At 36.4% G+C, this 21,222-nt stretch overlaps 1 protein-coding gene across 1 annotated transcript in view; it reads left to right on the top strand.

Annotated features, from left to right (window-relative positions):
* Positions 1–19,390, top strand: part of LOC138308160 (leucine-rich repeat-containing protein 15-like) — an 88,038-nt gene extending 68,648 nt beyond the window's left edge. Inside the window, exon 3 of the mRNA XM_069249097.1 lies at positions 14,933–19,390. Within this exon, the coding sequence (XP_069105198.1) occupies positions 14,941–16,734 (1,794 nt within the window). The 5' untranslated portion in view covers positions 14,933–14,940 and the 3' untranslated portion in view covers positions 16,735–19,390. The remainder of the gene's footprint in view (positions 1–14,932) is intronic.
* Positions 19,391–21,222: the final 1,832 nt, after the last annotated feature.

The raw sequence follows: 21,222 nt of genomic DNA, 5'->3' as shown, positions 1-21,222 counted from the left end.
GATAACAAAATTTCAATGTTTTTCAATAGCTTTTCAGTTAACTTTCAATTATCCAGGTATTAAAAGAGTTTTTCATAAGTTTCATAACCAAAATGGTTCATTCAACTATAATGTCAATTTTCCCGCGCGGACTAACATGGTGTCAGTAAACAAGACTCACATTCATTTATGTAGAAGTCTAGGCTGCATTTATTGGCTCATAATGCAGATCACAATTATCATTAGAGTAATAGGGAGTCGCAGTGGCAAAATGTAAAAATATATGAATAATTAGCCCAGTTGCACACACCTGAGTAATGAGCCCAGTTGCACACACCTGAGTAATGAGCCCAGTTGCACACACCTGAGTAATGAGCCCAGTTGCACACACCTGAGTAATGAGCCCAGTTGCACACACCTGAGTAATGAGCCCAGTTGCACACACCTACAGAGATCATTTAGCAGCCCAGTTGCACACACCTGAGTAGTATGAGCCCAGTTGCACACACCTGAGTAATGAGCCCAGTTGCACACACCTGAGTAATGAGCCCAGTTGCACACACATACAGACATCATTTAGCAGCAAAGAAACACCTAATACCACTACACACCATGTATCATTTATTCTACATCACTTTTTAGGGACAAAGAATATGAGTTTTTGTTTCTCTTTCGTTGCAAAGACGCAGGCTTTATTTTACCGTAAATTTTGATGCGTGTACAATGTAAAATTATATTCTCCTAGAAACAAAGAATGAATGCATATCGTAAATTTGTGAAATAGGAATGTATATTGAAACTTTCAATCATACGTGGGAGTGTGGAACCGTGAGTAATGTACAATATGTAGCTCTCCCCTTAGTTGTTTAAAGTCTATAAAACCGCTCAAACATAAAGCTGCGTGTGTCAAATTTCATCCAAATATTAAAACATCGTAAAGGTTGTGGTAGAGAATGTTATATAATTCTTAATCCGTAAAATATGGAGTTTCTATGTCATAGTTATGGCATCGTAAAGTTTCTTCTCCTTATTGTTAAAGATCCCAAAATAGACGGAAAGCTAATAAGGTTTTCTTATTACGTTTTAGTACCTAAAGAAAGCATTGTTCCGGTGGATCGTGTAATATGAGGATAACGAATGTATAACTCCTGTACTTATCATTCCTTGGATACAAAGGAGGTTATATTGCATATATGCTAGGTCGACAGATTTCAGATTTTGTCCCTGATAACGGTTTGGTGTATTGAACAGGTATGGTATGAACAGTATTTCTTTATTTTTCAAGTGTGGTGTGGACACATTGTATACAAATAACGGTATATGGCATGGAGCTCAATGGGAGGAACCATAGATGTATGTAATTATTAAGATAATGATAGATGGAAAATATACCAAATAACTAAGATCGTCTCTTTAACATTACGCCACATCTTAGAGGACTGCGTTGTACGACTGGCTAAGGTGTTCCAACATATGTTACGTCGGTGGTGTTAGTTTGACCCACCTCCGTAGAACGGTTGTTACGTCCATAGTCGTATCCTTATAGTTCTGCTTACTGTCGGAAACAGTTTTGCTTAATCAGATAATCTTTCTTCCAAACCATAATAAAGCATTCAAATATCACATGCATGATTATTCTTTAATCTCGAGGAATTATTATAAAACTTAGTATGAAAGAGATGTTTTTAATAGCCGTCGTCTCTGTGTCTATATTAGGGAGCCTCATTAGGGCTGTGATTGGTCAGTTTTGTTTTCCTTAATTGCCCTCAGTTTTGCTATGGCATATCCTTGGTGTAAATATGATAACAGTTAGAATTGTTAATCATTGTTTCATTATTCAATTGCTTTGCATTAACAAGCATCGCTTATTCGTGTACAATCCGCATATCCTTCAATCGTGTACAATCCGCATATCCTTCAATCGTGTACAATCCACATATCCTTCAATCGTGTACAAACCGCATATCCTTCAATCGTGTACAATCCACATATCCTTCAATCGTGTACAATCCACATATCCTTCAATCGTGTACAAACCGCATATCCTTCAATCGTGTACAATCCACATATCCTTCAATCGTGTACAATCCACATATCCTTCAATCGTGTACAATCCACATATCCTTCAATCGTGTACAATCCACATATCCTTCAATCGTGTACAAACCGCATATCCTTCAATCGTGTACAATCCACATATCCTTCAATCGTGTACAATCCACATATCCTTCAATCGTATCCTTCAATCGTGTACAATCCGCATATCCTTCAATCGTGTACAATCCGCATATCCTTCAATCGTGTACAATCCGCATATCCTTCAATCGTGTACAATCCGCATATCCTTCAATCGTGTCCAATCCGCATATCCTTCAATCGTGTACAATCCACATATCCTTCAATCGTGTACAAACCGCATATCCTTCAATCGTGTACAATCCACATATCCTTCAATCGTGTACAATCCACATATCCTTCAATCGTGTACAAACCGCATATCCTTCAATCGTGTACAAACCGCATATCCTTCAATCGTGTACAATCCACATATCCTTCAATCGTGTACAATCCGCATATCCTTCAATCGTGCACAATCCGCATATCCTTCAATCGTGTACAATCCGCATATCCTTCAATCGTGTACAATCCGCATATCCTTCAATCGTGTCCAATCGCATATCCTTCAATCGTGTACAATCCACATATCCTTCAATCGGGTACAATCCACATATCCTTCAATCGTGTACAATCCACATATCCTTCAATCGTGTACAATCCACATATCCTTCAATCGTGCACAATCCACATATCGTTCAATAATGTCCAATCCGCATATCCTTCAATCGTGTACAATCCACATATCCTTCAATCGTGTACAATCCACATATCCTTCAATCGTGTACAATCCACATATCCTTCAATCGTGTACAATCCGCATATCCTTCAATCGTGTACAATCCACATATCCTTCAATCGTGTACAATCCGCATATCCTTCAATCGTGTACAATCCGCATATCCTTCAATCGTGTACAATCCGCATATCCTTCAATCGTGTACAATCCACATATCCTTCAATCGTGTACAATCCGCATATCCTTCAATCGTGTACAATCCACATATCCTTCAATCGTGTACAATCCACATATCCTTCAATCGTGTACAATCCACATATCCTTCAATCGTGTACAATCCGCATATCCTTCAATCATGTCCAATCCACATATCCTTCAATCGTGTACAATCCACATATCCTTCAATCGTGTACAATCCACATATCCTTCAATCGTGTACAATCCGCATATCCTTCAATCTTCAATCCATATCAATTGCCAATCCAAATCCTTCAATCGTGTACAATCCACATATCCTCAATCGTGTACAATCCACATATCCTTCAATCGTGTACAATCCGCATATCCTTCAATCGTGTACAATCCACATATCCTTCAATCGTGTACAATCCACATATCCTTCAATCGTGTCAATCCGCATATCCTTCAATCGTGTACAAACCGCATATCCTTCAATCGTGTACAATCCACATATCCTTCAATCGTGTCCAATCCGCATATCCTTCAATCGTGTACAATCCGCATATCCTTCAATCGTGTACAATCCACATATCCTTCAATCGTGTACAATCCCATATCCTTCAATCGTGTCAATCCGCATATCCTTCAATCGTGTCAATCCACATATCCTTCAATCGTGTCCAATCCGCATATCCTTCAATCATGTCAATCCACATATCCTTCAATCGTGTACAATCCGCATATCCTTCAATCTGTACAATCCACATATCCTTCAATCGTGTCCAATCCATATCCTTCAATCGTGTCCAATCCACATATCCTTCAATCGTGTCCAATCCGCATATCCTTCAATCGTGTACAATCCACATATCCTTCAATCGTGTACAATCCACATATCCTTCAATCTGTCAACCGCATATCTTCAATCGTGTACAATCCCATATCTTCAATCTGTCAATCCCATATCCTTCAATCGTGTACAATCCATCCAATATCCTTCAATCGGGTACAATCCGCATATCCTTCAATCGTGTACAATCCGCATATCCTTCAATCGTGTACAATCCACATATCCTTCAATCGTGTACAATCCACATATCCTTCAATCGTGTCCAATCCGCATATCCTTCAATCGTGTACAATCCGCATATCCTTCAATCGTGTACAATCCACATATCCTTCAATCGTGTACAATCCGCATATCCTTCAATCGTGTACAATCCGCATATCCTTCAATCATGTCCAATCCACATATCCTTCAATCGTGTACAATCCGCATATCCTTCAATCGTGTACAATCCACATATCCTTCAATCGTGTACAATCCGCATATCCTTCAATCGTGTACAATCCACATATCCTTCAATCGTGTACAATCCACATATCCTTCAATCGTGTACAATCCACATATCCTTCAATCGTGTACAATCCACATATCCTTCAATCGTGTACAATCCGCATATCCTTCAATCGTGTACAATCCACATATCCTTCAATCGTGTACAATCCACATATCCTTCAATCGTGTACAATCCACATATCCTTCAATCGTGTCCAATCCGCATATCCTTCAATCGTGTACAATCCACATATCCTTCAATCGTGTACAATCCGCATATCCTTCAATCGTGTACAATCCACATATCCTTCAATCGTGTACAAACCACATATCCTTCAATCGTGTACAATCCGCATATCCAATCTGTCAATCGCATATCCTTCAATCGTGTACAATCCGCATATCCTTCAATCGTGTACAATCCGCATATCCTTCAATCGTGTCCAATCCACATATCCTTCAATCGTGTACAATCCACATATCCTTCAATCGTGTACAATCCACATATCCTTCAATCGTGTACAATCCGCATATCCTTCAATCATGTCCAATCCGCATATCCTTCAATCGTGTACAATCCGCATATCCTTCAATCGTGTACAATCCGCATATCCTTCAATCGTGTACAATCCGCATATCCTTCAATCGTGTACAATCCACATATCCTTCAATCGTGTACAATCCACATATCCTCCAATCATGTCCTATCCGAATATCCTTCAATCTTGTACAATCCGCATATCCTTTAGTAGCGTTTTCGGTATTTGAGGGTGTTGGAATATGTCATCAATATTTCATATTCGTGTATTTGAAACTGCCAATTGGTGACTCAATTGTTTTACTATTATAATTTCCCTTCAGCGCTGTTCATGAATCCTGATGTCGTCTTACGATTCCGCCGTGCCATCATCAAAGGAATTCTCTGCATCTAATCCTCTTGGAGCATTTCCTTGTCTGAATTCCCGTTGTAGTATCGTCTGTCTGTTTTGATTCGATAAATCATAATTGAGGCTGGTTTATCGCTGTTTTCTGAGACAATATAGGCCTATTTGTAGTGAGCAAAAATTACGTTACGGTGACACACATTACCCCGATTATGAACAGAAAAACACGGCAGCACTCTGTGTCGGCTTGTAAATTAAAGTGGATGAATGACTAGCATTATTGAAAATTTAACACTCAAATCCTGATTCATTTTATAAGAAAAGTTGTAACTACAGAGACAGTAAACTTATTGATTTTTAGGAAACAAGCACTGCGGCTTATCACATGGGGAAAGATATCATGGGTTTGTTTCTCCAATAAATCTGTACTATGCAATAAAACCATGATATAGAACGGCGTTGGTAAATCGCCTAGGTACATGGCCAAAGCGTGGCGAGAATGTGGGCATATTGGGCCAAGATTGGGCCAAAACATGAGGTGAGTTTATTAACGTGGGAAAGCTGATATTGAATCAGAATACAGTGGGTAAATGAATGGTTGCATGATTTAGCTTAACATCGTCCAACAGATGGCGCCATTTAAAGACGACCTCTCAAGTATGCAATATGTTGGGGTATGTTTGGAAAGTTGTGGTATGTTCGTGATGTTTCTTGTAGTTTTTTATACTGCTGTGTCACTGAATCATGCCCTAAAGTCACAAAATACCCCATCCGATCACATTTTCTGATAACGACACACTAAGCGCTCAGCTAGAGCACACAACGTGAGGCCAAACAGGAGGCGTTGGAAGAAATAGAAATGTTTACATCCGAAATTACTGCAGATACAATTTAAACGCCCAACCTGCAGTGTAAAGCGAGAAATGTTTATCGGGCGAAACAAAGGAATAGTTTGGATGTAACGAAATAGAGATGAAAGGGGGGAATAACTATGAAATAGTTCGGATACTATTAAGCACAGTAACTACATGTATGTTGTTATGTATGAAATGGTGACAAAGCTTAAATAACAAAAAATATGAGCAACCTAAATTACCCAAATTTTGACATAATGTTTGGGATGGGTGAGCAAGTCTTTACCACGGTCAATCAAGGAAAACACACGGACCATTCGGTGATGGCAATATAACTACTAGGTTGAACATTTAATATCAAATCACGCTGCATAAGGGCAAACCTAATGTCATATTAGACACTGGTGCTGTTATGTTTCTTGATCCATGTATCCTTATCTGTTTGATGGTGCAATATGCGACGTTAAATACAGCTTCTGGTATCGTGCATCTACCATGAAACTGAGAAAGGTTTGGTGTACAGGTGGCCTTCACAGCATTGGAGCAGGCTGACTAACCAAAGTTATCCCGGTGGCTGCGTGGGTTTACTTTACTTCTCTCATCTACGACAAGTTTAACACAGTTGCCACTCCAGAACTAAAAGGCATTATGGGAGTGAAATGCTTCCTTGAAGATAGTGAACCTGAACGGTTGTTGACGTCTCGGTCGATGATTGGACAGTGTAAACGCAATGAGAGAACAGATCGCCATCAGGCCTTTGGCCTATAATGATTTCCCATCATTCGAGTTTTAAACATTTTAAATATAACGTCACAAGTTCGAGTGACAGATGTCGTTTTCTGATACTCTCTAATTACACATCCTCCTAAATAAGTTTTATTTTAATTATTGTTCAATATCTGATATTTTATTTTTATTTATTATTTATTTATTTTGCATTATGTTAATTGAAACATAGAATATGTATTATACATTTACATATTTAATCATGATAAGATATTCTCTGTCAGTTGTAGAGTCATCGTCCTTACAAAGGGACACACAATCACGTTATTGGTATGGGAGCTTAATCTGCATTTCTATTAATGTCTTGACACTTATATAAATTCTTTTTAAAGCTATCAAATGTAGCACGTCTCTCACACCTTTATCGACAAAGGCTGTGCATTTAATACCACTGTTATCACAGAATGAGATTGTCTATTATAACAGGTCGGATTCCTAAAATAGAAATATGCTTGAACATCAAGATTTATTCTCATGACTCCCTACTGAGAAATAAAAAAACAGCCTCGCATTCTTTCGGCTTAATGTAATTAAAATCAAACGTAGCATTGGTACACGTACAGAACTAACTGCAACCTGTTGTGTAATAAGCGTGAACTACATTTTTAGATAACGAGTTGATTTTGGTTCTGTAAGAGAAATAGTATTCAATATACATTATTTGTAACCTAGACCTAGATTATTGATGGTCATTGGACTGTCAAAGAAAAAGCAAATTCCAATAGAAAATATGTAACGTTATAATTAGCAAGTTTGTTTACTTATGGCCAAAACCCAAACCAATAATTGTTGATAATATAAAAAGTCATCATTATACATGATTAAATATTGACCTTGTCTGGTATATAGACCGGTGTTCTTCGTTCTGTGGTGGTAAGGTCTACATGAATATATATCATTAATAAGATCTCAAGATATAAGATATCATACAAATACAGATTATGCAAAACGAAGCGGACATAACTTCGAATGACAAATGTATCATCGGGACCAGGCATTGCTTGTTGTCGAACACCTTAATATTTCATTGAGAATGAATGTTCTCTACTTCCCTTTCACATTGGTCACCCTATAGCCATCGTCCTCCCATTTAATCGACTAGATGCACCTGCTATTGTGTACATGTCCTCCATTATAAATAGCGCTCATGAAAATGCCAAAGATCGGATGTAGAAAGCGACGTTAACAAACGAGGCTGCTGTCTAGGTCATTATTAGGACATGTAACCCCTTCCACAGATCGCAAACGTTTGTTACTATATTTGATGACAATTTCAACTTTTGCTTCTATTCAGTGGCTCATGCAATCTAGTCTTACTGTTCGTGTGTGTTTTGGACAATCCGAAATAGGATTGCTACAATGGTTAATACAAATACTGCTTTACAGGATAAATGTGGAAAATTGTTGAATCCATAAACAAAACCTACATCTATACCCTTTCTGGACAACTATATGTTCGTATCTTCATTGATAATCATCATTGGTGTTAAGGTTGTGCTTCTTTACTATATATGTAAAAATGAGAGATTGAGAGTTCCTGAGATACTGTACTTTAATTTGGTGTGAAGCGATTCGAAGTTTACTTTATGGAATTTTTAATTTACGTATTAAATGTTCGTTTGATGTTATATCCAGGGTGTGTGTGTTTTTTTTTTTTTTTTTTTTTTTGGGGGGGGGGGGGAGTTCTGGGCTATGTAAAGTAGCGTTAATATACTTAAGCATGTATGGAAACTCTTTCCTTTGTGTTAGGTAGAAACTGTGTGTATACTGACATTGACCTGTAACATACTAGGATAGAACTTATTGTCGACCGACTGATGAAAAGACTCGCTCTAGTTTGGAGTGACTTGATTTCTCCTGCCCACGAGATATCTGATTCTCGAATATGTCTCTGAAACTCGATACGGTAATTCACTCTACTGCAGAGGCATTTTATACGGCACAACCGTCCTCAGACATGTATATTAGATTACTTCTTTCTAGATATAGCCACCACATGTACACTCACAGCTGATCTGAAATATATCCGTATCAATTTTCAATGTGACAATTACTGCTCCAGTGTGATGGATTACTGCCCTTGATCATTTCCGTCGTGTGGCAGAGGGCGCTAGTTATAATAAAAAGATGAATCACCGGATGGTACAAATTAAATAAGATTTTCTCAAAACATATTGAACTATTTTCCATCAAGATTTATTATGTATAACTAGGAACTAATGAACACTATACAGAATTATTTGTTTCACAGGTTTCAAAATGCCGATTGTGGTGGCCATATTGGATTTCGGATCGATCCGAAAAATAGCAACTCTTGGTTGGGACTATGTAATGTTATATCTAATGAATAACATTTTTTTCACACGTCACAGGGATATCCGTGGTTACTAGGTAACAGACGTTTCACACGCACTAGATAATTACATACGTGACGTCATCAATTCATGTCGCCACATGAATGACAGCAGCGTGCATTTTCGATGACGTCATCGGTTTTGACGGATAACGACGTTCCTCTGGTAACGGTGTGATGCAAAAACATAAAGGAACTGAAATCGCATTTTTGTATTACTACATGTATATGAGAGAAAAGTAATCAAACATGGGCCTTTGCGAGCCTCTGGTTGACTAACCACAACCTTCCACTCGTGTTGAGATATCCTTATCCATCTGAAGTAAGATTATATTAGTTTGTGAAGATGAACAGACTTTAGACTCCTAGCTAGGCGATTCTTAACGACATAGTCACGTGTCTCAAATGATTCTAGGTAAAACGTCATCAGTCAAACTAATCACATGACAATGACGATTTATCTTCTGCCTAGTCGCTGACGTAGTTAACGCAATGTAATATGTTAACATTGAACTATGTGTTGTGTTTCAAGTTTTGATGACATATGCTCACGAAATCTTAATCAAATAAGAAACTCAATGCACTTCAAAACTGACGAAAATAAATTACTGGAAAATTGAATCGGATAGTTCCATGTGTGAATCCATATATGATAAAGGAAAATATTTTTTTATATAAAATGGTCGATACAATTCACATTTGAGACGGTTTTGGTAATAGTATAAATTAATTTGTTGTAATTCTTAAAATACAGTTAGAAATCTTGCATATAACGAGCGTTTTCATGGGGTTAAAATTTATGCTATCATCCCATAACGTAGTATTTTGACTCACAATTTGTAAGGTCGCTTTGATTGGCTAATACATTGTACAAAGGCTTAATGAAAAGAGTTTCTCAAGAAATTTATAATCCTACGAAATTATACTGAATTATAAAAATGAATACTATATAAATGAATATCTTTTATGTGTTATGGGACTATAAACCAAACATCAAAGTTCAACGTAAATATATGTGAAATTGATAGCACTATTGTCTAAAATTGACATCAAAATGCGATAATGTCCTGGAACTGATACTGCTCATGCAGAAGACATTAAACAATTAATGACAAACTATATTTCAAGACTACATACCAATTATTCCGTGAAATGAGCAACAGCCTAATCAAAATAAATTGATCAATAGTTAACCTAAAAAGGACAAATTACTTTAAAGTTGTGTTGATGGAGAACACTTAAGGGTATTTGCGTTCTTTTGAAAACAAGGTTCACTTTTTATTATCGACGCGCACTGTGCTATTTATCGCAATGGGAGTTTATCATTGAACAAGATAATGTACATTGTAGCCAAAAATTAGCAATTGTTGGTGTTTATGAACACAAAACTTGGACACGGTTTTGAGGGTTTCTGGTCTCGATCACACTGGAGGATTCTAGGTAAAGAGACCGAGCCTGACTGCGCTTTGCGGTAAATGAGATTTTGATGTCGAGTCACTTCTGATGAACACTTACATGACTTTGTCTATACTAGGCTGTATTTAAGTCTAGTCAATATCGGGGCGTTTGTTGAAGTAAAGATGACTTTAACGACCGGACATTGGAGAAATAGAGTAAACGACATAGTCTGACAATATGTTGTAGCCGGGAATATACCACACATGCTTGTTTGGTACAGCACACAATATCAGAAGTTGGATAGAAAATAAATACTATGACAGACAAAAGGCAAACAGAAGGGGGGTTCTTCCTGGCGATGGGACCATGTGTTCCGGAGTGATAGCGACCTTCTAAGAATTAGAATTGGTTCATATTTGGTTTGTTTAGTTTTACGTCCTGTTAACAGCCAGGGTCATGTAAGGACGTGCCAGGTTTGTTGGTGGAGGAAAGCCATATGGCAGCTACATTTGAATACTTTCTTGGGTATGAAAAGAATGTTCAGTATCCATTGCCATTTTCAATGTGCAGTACTTGGCTATCTGCTGATTGTGGTGACACAATTTATACCCGTACTCTATATGAAAGGTGCGCGAGTTCCGCGTATTAAATACAGAATTATGGACTGTGGGAAGATTATATTTGTAGAATAATTACTATGGATCGATCATTTTGCTTTCAATGCCATTCAAACATGATCTTTCCTATTATATATGCAACGGGTTTCGTCTATGTTTTGGAAGTATTAGGTAGTTGAACTCTCGGTCAAATAAACTGAAATATTTTTAAATCTATACAAAATGCAAAAAAAAAATATCATTTGCAAATTTTATAAAGAAGGTAAAAGTGAAAATGCAGATATTTGTATTTCATGACTAACGGACATTCGTATTTTGTAATGACTTACAATATCGTAATCAATGTGACCATGTTGACACTAAATTCTAAACAGTCTGCATGTAGGTCACCAGATTCATCTTGTAGCATGACTGGGTTTGACATACGTAGTGTGTAGCATCAAGTACATTTACATTGTACATAGACGGTGCGCCGTGGCATCGACGGCACACTTTATGTCAAATATAGGACAAGCCAAATCTGAGGAAATACGTCGTATAATATTTACGACGTAATATATCATCGATTAGGAAATGTTCATTGTCGTTGGTTATTTGTTAGTCATGTCGTCGAACTTAATGTTGATATATAACAATGACCAATGTAAGCTGCAGTAAGTGCTGCTGGATTTATGTCCGCATTATCGAACGACGAGTCGGTCGTGTTACTTAAAATAAATGTTTTATAAATAAACGCTAGAATATAGAAACTAAGCAAACAAAAAAGTTATCCGTATACAGAGTGGACGTGTATTCACATTTCCCAATTACTTTATTGTTCAGAGGATGAGTATCTCATATCCACATTGATATTGACATTCAGCATTCTGCTGCCTTACAGAACATAAACGTGTGCTATTGATTGTAAGCGATCCCTGCCAATCTCCGCCGTGATCGGCCTGGGATGGAAAATGACATTTACCAGAAATAGTCTGGAGGATAACGTAGCCGGAAACACACTTGGTTACATAATCAAAACCTGGTATCGGTCAATGATTTAGATTTATGTCCCTCGTAATCAAAATGAGATTTTCTTTTCTTAGCTATCGATTTACGAGCGCTACTACCACCACAATTCCGTTTTGTGCTATTTATTTGTAAATTGCTTTGTTTTGGTAGAAGGTATGTTGTCCTTATATAATATGCACCGAGGCGCGTGACGTTGCCTTATTTGGTTATATATATTAGAGTGAACGAAGTGTATAACTTTACCTATTTATATAACTAAATGTTCTCTGCTCTACAGTACACTGGAAAAACAGCGTCAGTTAAAATATCGACGAGTTGGTAGCAAAAATAAATACAAAAATTAGAAATTAAATACGTAAAATAAGAAAATGAAAATTCTTGGAGACTGTGAATGTTTCTCTTGACATCCCAGATATATTGATACCTGTATATTTTTCGCAACAGATTCATTACCCATTAGTTTTTGTTGTCCTCTTTCCTTTTCTTCCATTTATTCTGTGCTTCTATCTTTATTGCGATGATAAGTTATACACATAATTACCAATTAAGAACCAACACCATGCAAACATGACCTTTCCGGTCAACCGTACGCGTTTCCATAGCGAATAATATCCATTCCATATTAACATGCTGGAAAATATGGGGACGCACAACCCGCAGTATATAGCAATTGGATGACGAATTGGAGGATATATTTTACGGGGGGTGAGAGGTCCCCAATCAAGGTTCTAATTTGAATTCTATTTGCCACAAATGACAGTCATTTATTGTCATTTCGTCGGAGAGTGATAGAGTTAATGACTCCCACGTGATACGCAGACGATGGAGCCTAAGTTTCCCGCCATTAACGGACCTGTGACCGATAGACATATGGGTTGATCTAGGCCCAAGAAGGGGGCACATTTTTTGTACCAAGGATTTTTTTAATTTCTTATCTAAAAGCTGTGCCTTCATTTCTAGTTCACATATTGAGTTAAATGGCAAATTAGTATTTTTTCAACACTAAAGATGCTCCACCGCCGTCAGAGCATAAACGAACATAAACAATTTAACAATAGTTGGTGTTTAATCGTGTAAATACATTATATATGTACATGTATATGTCTAATCAACACAAACAATAATATGAAATAATTTGTTTTGTTTTTGGTGCATGCGCAATCAGTACTTCATACCATATACGACATAGTGCCAAGGAATTATTTGGGGATGCAATTAATTATTTTCAATATTTTTGTCTTGAAGTAAAATTAGAAGCTCAAACTTTTCAATGGTGGTAATGGTATAAAGTAACTTTTGTAACAGAAGAAAAATACTAATTCGTCTGCTCCTTTTTTATGATAGCGAAAAAATACCATTTGTCAGCGATAGGGCATCTTTAAATTAAAGATTATTTCATAACGAACTATAAAATCAAAATAACATTTAAATGCAATTTTAATCCTCAAATTTAACACGTAATTAGTCAAATTAAAAGAATTATGAATTATATAGTTAATGATAAGTAATGACCGATACCATCACCGTATCTTCAGCTTAAAAAAAGGTCATACAAATTAAATGTAAGTACCGGAAAGTCCACAATTGTGATGGAAATATTCTGCATGTGCTATCTTAATGTTACTTGTTTCCCTACAGTTTATCAATCATCACGTTTTAGCATAAAGTACCATGTATGTATTTAAAATTGCTATCATTATTTTTCAATGAAAGAAATACTGTAAATGTATTAACGCAACACTCCGATCTCATTACAGACTATCCTAAATCACGTACGTCTAGTCACCAAACCAGCTATACTTCCTTGAATCAAAGGCTTCAGATATCCCTTATTTGGCCTCTTTAAAGAAGGAAAGTGGACGGGACACAACTTAATGGTCCTTTGGAGACTTGCTGAATTAAGTAGCGCTATCGGCCGACTCGCAGTAAGCCTCGGATCCTAGGTCTTGATAAATAGCATAGGGAACGCTTAATACACAATACCACAGCACACATGTATTCCGCCATGGATAAGTTATTTATTTTGTATTTCAGAATAAAAAGAAAATAAGTCGTAAATCTTCCGTAACTATGGTAACTTAAGAATGTGACGACTAAACTTCTCTCCTTTTATCTGCGGAATGATACCTCATTAAATTATCCTCAATAAACTGTTGGTTGTAAAATGTTGAAATAAAAAGCACGGAGTATTATATCGCGCTTTGATATCGACAATAATGTCATTGGGGTTGAATAAGCATTATCATGTTCACAATTTATTTTTGAAGCATCAACATGTATGCCTCATCTTCAGCGATATTGCATAACCTTAAATACGACTCCTGAATCCCAAAATAGCATTAATTGTAGATGGCGTCTAAATTCATGCTAATGAAGAATCTTATTCAGTTCGATCTCTGTACGAGAGATTAATGAGATAAAACTATATTTTTCTTTCATCGTAAAAACTTTTATTCCCTTCTGATCTATCGTTCGTGATATGGTTCCTTCTATATGCGTATACCTGCCACCTATTCTAACTAAGCTCTATAAAGTTGGATGAACATTTCAACGAGATGACGTAGTACGGAACTTTTTTTTTCAGAGAAAATGCATCAAAGAACGAATTTTTCATATTAGATATAGGCTCTGTTAATAGCATTTGTTTCAAATAATTGAATGAATCTCTTTTTATTTCCAGATCCAAGGATGGCGCGGAGACCCAGATGGGCATGTTGGGTAATACTGCTCCTGCGACTGGTGGAGTTGTATGCCACTTCCTGTCCGGAAATTGCGCAGTGTATCTGTACACTAGCTGAGGGAAGTCAGAATGACACACTGATAGTATCGAGACTAGACTGCAGCAACAGGCGTCTCACAAATATTCCTAACTTAGAAGAATTAAAAAATGCCAAAATTATAAAATTAATACTTTCAAACAATTCTTTCCAGAGTGTAAGCCTTAATAAATCAATGTTTCGAGGATTACGAATAGAAGAGTTAGATTTGAGTCACAACAGGTTCGCGCTCATCCGTGACGACGTATTCAGACCACTACGTGCAACACTTCGTATTCTGTTAATGGATGACATCGACCTCAGGTTCGACAATATTAACTTCCTGAAGAGGATGATGAGACTAGAACGACTGTCGATGAGACACAACGTTCAGGGCACACCTGTGAGACTGAATGGCGGGAGGTTCCCCACGTCAAACTTATTGCATCTGGATTTAAGTCATAACAAATTTATCAAAATATCCGATAACGCTTTTACACACTTACGAGGAACGCTACAAATTCTAAACTTAGAAAATGTAGGACTTGATTTTAATCATTTGAATTTTTTGATAAACATGACAAGATTACAAAGTCTTTATTTGGGCGGAAACGGTAAATATCCATTGCATTTAGATGGCGAGCCATTCTTTGGGTTGCACTTAAGATCATTAAAATATTTAGGTTTAAATCAATGTGAAATGGCACTTGCAAAAGAGAATATATTCGAAGGTCTTGAAAATCTGACCCATTTAGATATGTCCGGAAACATGCTGCATGTGATCCCTTCGGCCATTTTAAAACTGACCAGTTTGATTAGTATTAATCTGTCACAGAATACAAAACTTGACCACATCCAAGACCGGGCATTCGTGATGCTCTCAAACCTCAGAGAAATAAACCTGCAGGGCACAGATCTCAGAATAATTGCAGCTAGAGCATTTTCCGGACTTGAGGAAACGCTTGAACGACTCATCATTTCAAACGCACGTTTACCTGGAGGCTATTTTTGGATCATGGCACTTCGGCCACTTAGGACGTTGAAAGTTTTAGATTTTTCTTACAATAAAATAAGTCACGTATCCAATGACACATTCGGATCTCTACAGTCCCTTCAGGAGTTGGACATGAGCGGGAATCCGCTGTCAGATTTCACAGACAATATGTTCGAAGGGATCGAGCTGACACTTAAGAAACTGATCATTCGGGACATGCGTCTGACGCGCCTTCCGAATGACGCTGTGATGACGCTACGGCATCTGGATCTATTAGACGCTTCAGACAATAACTTCTCTACACTTTCAGATCATTTCTTCTCCGGGGTAAGAGCAAGGAAATTAGTAATGAAAAATTCACACATAAGGACGATTTCGCCTAGAGCTTTTTACGGACTTAAGGGGCCTTTGTCAATTATTATAGACGGAAATAACATTTCTGATTTATCGTTCTTACATGAGATCACTCCCCATCTCGTCAGTAGCCTGTCGGTACTGGACAACCCGCTTAAGTGTGATTGCACAGTGTTAGGAATTGTGTACTTTAAACTCGCCGGAGTCGTTCACGGGGTATGTACAGACGACAATAATCAGCCGAGAAATCTCCGTGAATTGTCCTCTGATGATTTGTTCCTGGAGAGATGTGGCTACAACAGTGGTACACAGTCCACTGCTCAGTATTACCTAGTCGTGTCAATGTTATGTGTACTTTTTCTTCTTTCTTACAGCTGATGACATTTAAAACTATAGTATTTATTTAATGTGTATATTTTTATGATAGATTTGATTACCCAATCGGGATTTGAATACATCATTACGTTATCTAATCGTCTTAAATTGATATAAATGTGTTAAATGCGATTCGTGAGGTTTGTTTCTGTAATATCAACACATCTTAATTTGTGAATGAAGACAAACCTTACAGGTATATTGTTAGCCATGCTATGGGTCAAAGAAGTAATATCGAGGGTATGAACGTATGTCTGTAGTTACGAATTACATGCATGGTGAATATGGGGCAAAAACGTTTTCATAACTGTGTAGGAAAAATGGATTGTCGAAATTTACAAGGCAGTCCGCCCCTTTACAAGACATGCAAATGCCAGTTTTGATTAAAGACGTGGACTGCCTAGCTTGAACAATCTGTTTGATACCTTCTTCATCCCGTTTACGTGTACATTATTAGTATCATATCAATCCGATTGTCTTACCTGCTATGTTTTTTTACTTTGACCTTACAGGCATTCACAGGAACAACAATTTGGATTTGATATTCCTAGTGTTTAAACATGGGGAAATGTAAACAACATAACATGTTATATAATGTAATCTTGAAAGACTTACATTTGATGAAATCAAATGATATGAATGATGTCATAATGATGAGCATAAAGAATTGTGATAATGTTTGCATAGATTATACATAATGATGTATAGTAATATATGTGCACTTCATATTTATAACAAAATAATATATCGAGATATGTAAGTACATGTAAGTTAATCAATTATGGAGATAATTTACAATTATATGTGAACATTTAAAACTTGAAAAAAGCAAACCTCTATTCAGGATCTAGAACTTCACCTGAATTTGACCTTGATATGACCTGAAGTTTGCTTTAAAAAAAGCAGTTCATATGAATACCTTTTATCTGTGTCGCAAAGCTAAAATATGCATTTTCTATATATATATATATCAAGTACACTACGGTGTACGTCACATGTAGTTTAACCAGTTTTGATTGGTTGGTTCTCTATATTAACGTCATTTCAATACTCAACGTGTCATTTAAGGAAGGTCTGTCGTGTAGGTGGTGTGTGCACGGTCTTGTGCCTCTTTGTAATAGTTGAACATTTGCTTTTTTTTTACAATGCTCTTCTACTGAAAAGTAGCACTAGGGACACGGAACAAGCACATCCCGTCCGGTCACATTGTACTGACAAATGGGCATGTCGCCCCACTCCCGTCATGCAGAGCGCTCAGTAGGAGCAGAGTCTACCACTTTTATCTGTATATAGACTATATGATGCGTCTAGGCCAGGGATCAGAACCCGGGAAAAGTGCTCAACGCATGGGCAAAAGTGAGGCGGTGTCAAGGGAGACGTTAGGAAGAAAAAAGATAGTTAGGAAGAAGAGAAAATTTAAAATCCAAAATTTAGTCGCCTGTTGCAATGTGTACAACAGGTACAATTCTATCGCCCTACTACCTGCTGGACAAGTTTTGAAATAAAAAATGAATTGTATCATGAAGCTGTTAATGTCACAATTGAATTCAATGACATTGCCATATCTATTAATAGTATACATGTCATGCCTGAGTCACAGAGTGTTTGAATGGTATAATAGTGTCATTGGAGATATGCCGAGTAGGTTAATCATCATACAAATAGGCTAGATGAAGCTATGATCATACATACGCATTTGCTCATTTTTTTCATCATATAAAGAGATTTGTTACTTTACATGTGGCCATCTCCAATAGACATTATGCATGCATATGCATTCGTTTAAACAGAATATCAGCGGTTTTTATTTTCCCTTTATATCGGAGTCTAGTCTAGAATTGAATTGAATAATATTTAATTACCCACTAGTGTAAGGTAACAGTTTTTGTATACAAAAAAATCTTTCTCACAGATGTGAACAAAGTAATTTGAACGTTTATTTCTGTATATATTGAGAATTTAGATCATGGCTAAACCAGGTATAGCCTAATTAGCGATCTCATGAACGATATTCTCCATATCAGATATGTTACTGAATCTGTAGACAATAAATTCATTAGGTACTAATATGTTAGTGAGAAAATTGTTTTTACACTGCTCCCCTAAAGCCAATATCAGTTGTGAGTTTATACGATACAGGATGTTTGGTTCGGCTTGATGTCCTGTTCACAGCTAAGGTCATTTAAGGACGGCGGACAATAAATGAATGTCAAACAAAGACGACAACACCGTATATAGTATCATACTGTATAACCTTTATTTAAAATTGTCAAACATTACAAAATGTAATGTCGATGATCTGTGACAATAATCAACTTAGACTACAATAATTAGCCCCGTACTGTGGAGAGGGTTGGGCGCATATAGGATTCACCTGCTGCCCATTCAATGTTAAATATATTGAATCTAATACATTAATTGAAATAGAATGAAAATTGACTTGTTGATTATACGATTTTCTTTTCTGTAACGCATACAATTTTATATACTATTTTTAGAATAGTTTCTTAATAAAACCATTAGATTTTTGATGGTGAGAAAGATGTAGTCATTTTATTTTGTTACGGCATGGGTGTCCTGATATATTATGGTGTGATCAGTATAATGTGTGTATATGGGCATCTGAATTTGAATTCTCTATTATGTGTGTATATGGGTATCTGGTATTTGAATATATTAATATGTTTTGTGAAAGGAAACAGACTATTTTTCATTGCTGATAGTTTTGAGTTTCAATGAATAAAGATCTTAAATAAACTTGCATGTTCTAACTTTGTTCCTTTTGCTTTACTAGTTCATTGCCTTAAACGAATGTAAGTGTCAAATTTCATGCTGGAACAGCAATTTTTTCCGTGTCAAAGTTTTGTTGTAATGAATAACGATCAAAATGAATATCACCATATAAAGCATAATTACAATATATTAAAAATTATCAACATTATATTATAAAAATGCATTTGATTGCTACTTGATTAAATGTATGTGTTTATATATATATATATATATTATCTAATACCTAAATGCGTAACCTTCTCCACTAAAAATGAATGTGACGACCGAAGGGCGATAACTTTCACTAACCACTCTATATGCACATCCCCGATACCACAGTGGTTACTATCTCATTTGTTATACGACAGTGACAATAACCTCTGGATTATTGAGGATGTCAATCGCATGTCAATCGGAATCAAGTAGCCTGATTACATGATTACACCAAAGACAGTCAGTTTTCCTTTTTGCATTTTTACAATTAATTGATAAAATACTCTATATAACATGATAATATTTTAATATAATAACTAAAAATCAACAATATGTGCTAACCATTTGAAAATTTAAATAATGTTTCAAAAGCATAATTATTCAGATCACCTGACAAAGGTACGGTATACAAAGATCGATAGTCTACATGATACTCTATAACAAGTACTGAAATATGTGTGAGGCGACCCAGGTCATTTTTTGTTAATCTTTATTCATAAATATCACCATCTTACCTGCGTTTTTACATTTGATATTGATAACAATAAAATTACATCCAAACAAATAATTACCACCCATTAAGCTGGCCATTGGTGTTTCACTGGTTTGTTGTAAAGCTGTCGACCACTCCGGTAAAAATATCAATAAATGATAGAAAGTATACTACCTTTTTTTCTTTCAGCCAGACAGAATTGCATAAAATCAGTTTGATTGACAGGTCGGATCTATGTATTGGCTCTGTGGACTGTTAGGGATTATACACATCAGAGATAACCATGTGATATCAGATGTTTCCAGCAGGGGACGCCTTCTAGAAAGAATCACACATGGGTCTACCCGTCCATTGCCATTGGGTTGTGACCTAGAGCTTCATACAGAGTCGAATTCAACAATTGTAAGATCTTCTTAGTTGGAATACAGCGTATAAAGACGAATACTGTGTTGAAATAGATTATAAGGTACTGTAAAAATAATACTCATAAAAAAAGAAATGTATTTATATAAAATCAACTAATGCTTAAATTCGAGTGCCTTACAATACTACTCACACTTCAATTGCATTTACTTACAATGCTATTATATGATCGTACAGGCTTCAATGCTTCCCGGGAGAAATATCAAACCTATTTCATTTAGCAATTATTGGATTAAAATCAATAGGCATAGTGGCAAACACTGCATTCGTGAATTTCATTTTTTATTTCCATGCCATTTAAACACTTGGTTGCATCATGATTCATAGATAAATGGAACGATGTCGTTACCAAGTTGACGTTTAAGTGAGTGAGTTTTGTCATGTTCAGTTCATCATATGACATTATATAACATTATTTTAAAGTGAATAGTCGGGCAAAGAAAACCAGCCTAAATGCGTTTATTGGCCTTCCAAAAGTTCTCACATATTAATACGACGGTCAAGGTCTGCTAACGTTTCCCAGTTCTGACCATTGAAATAAAGAAAAGGTGAAAGCATTGAAAGCGAGGCAAAATGGAAATGTAACCACG

The sequence above is a fragment of the Argopecten irradians genome, chromosome 14 (genome assembly GCF_041381155.1).
Source record: "Argopecten irradians isolate NY chromosome 14, Ai_NY, whole genome shotgun sequence".
Lineage (NCBI taxonomy): Eukaryota > Metazoa > Mollusca > Bivalvia > Pectinida > Pectinidae > Argopecten > Argopecten irradians.
This window is presented reverse-complemented; position numbering and strand designations above follow the sequence as displayed.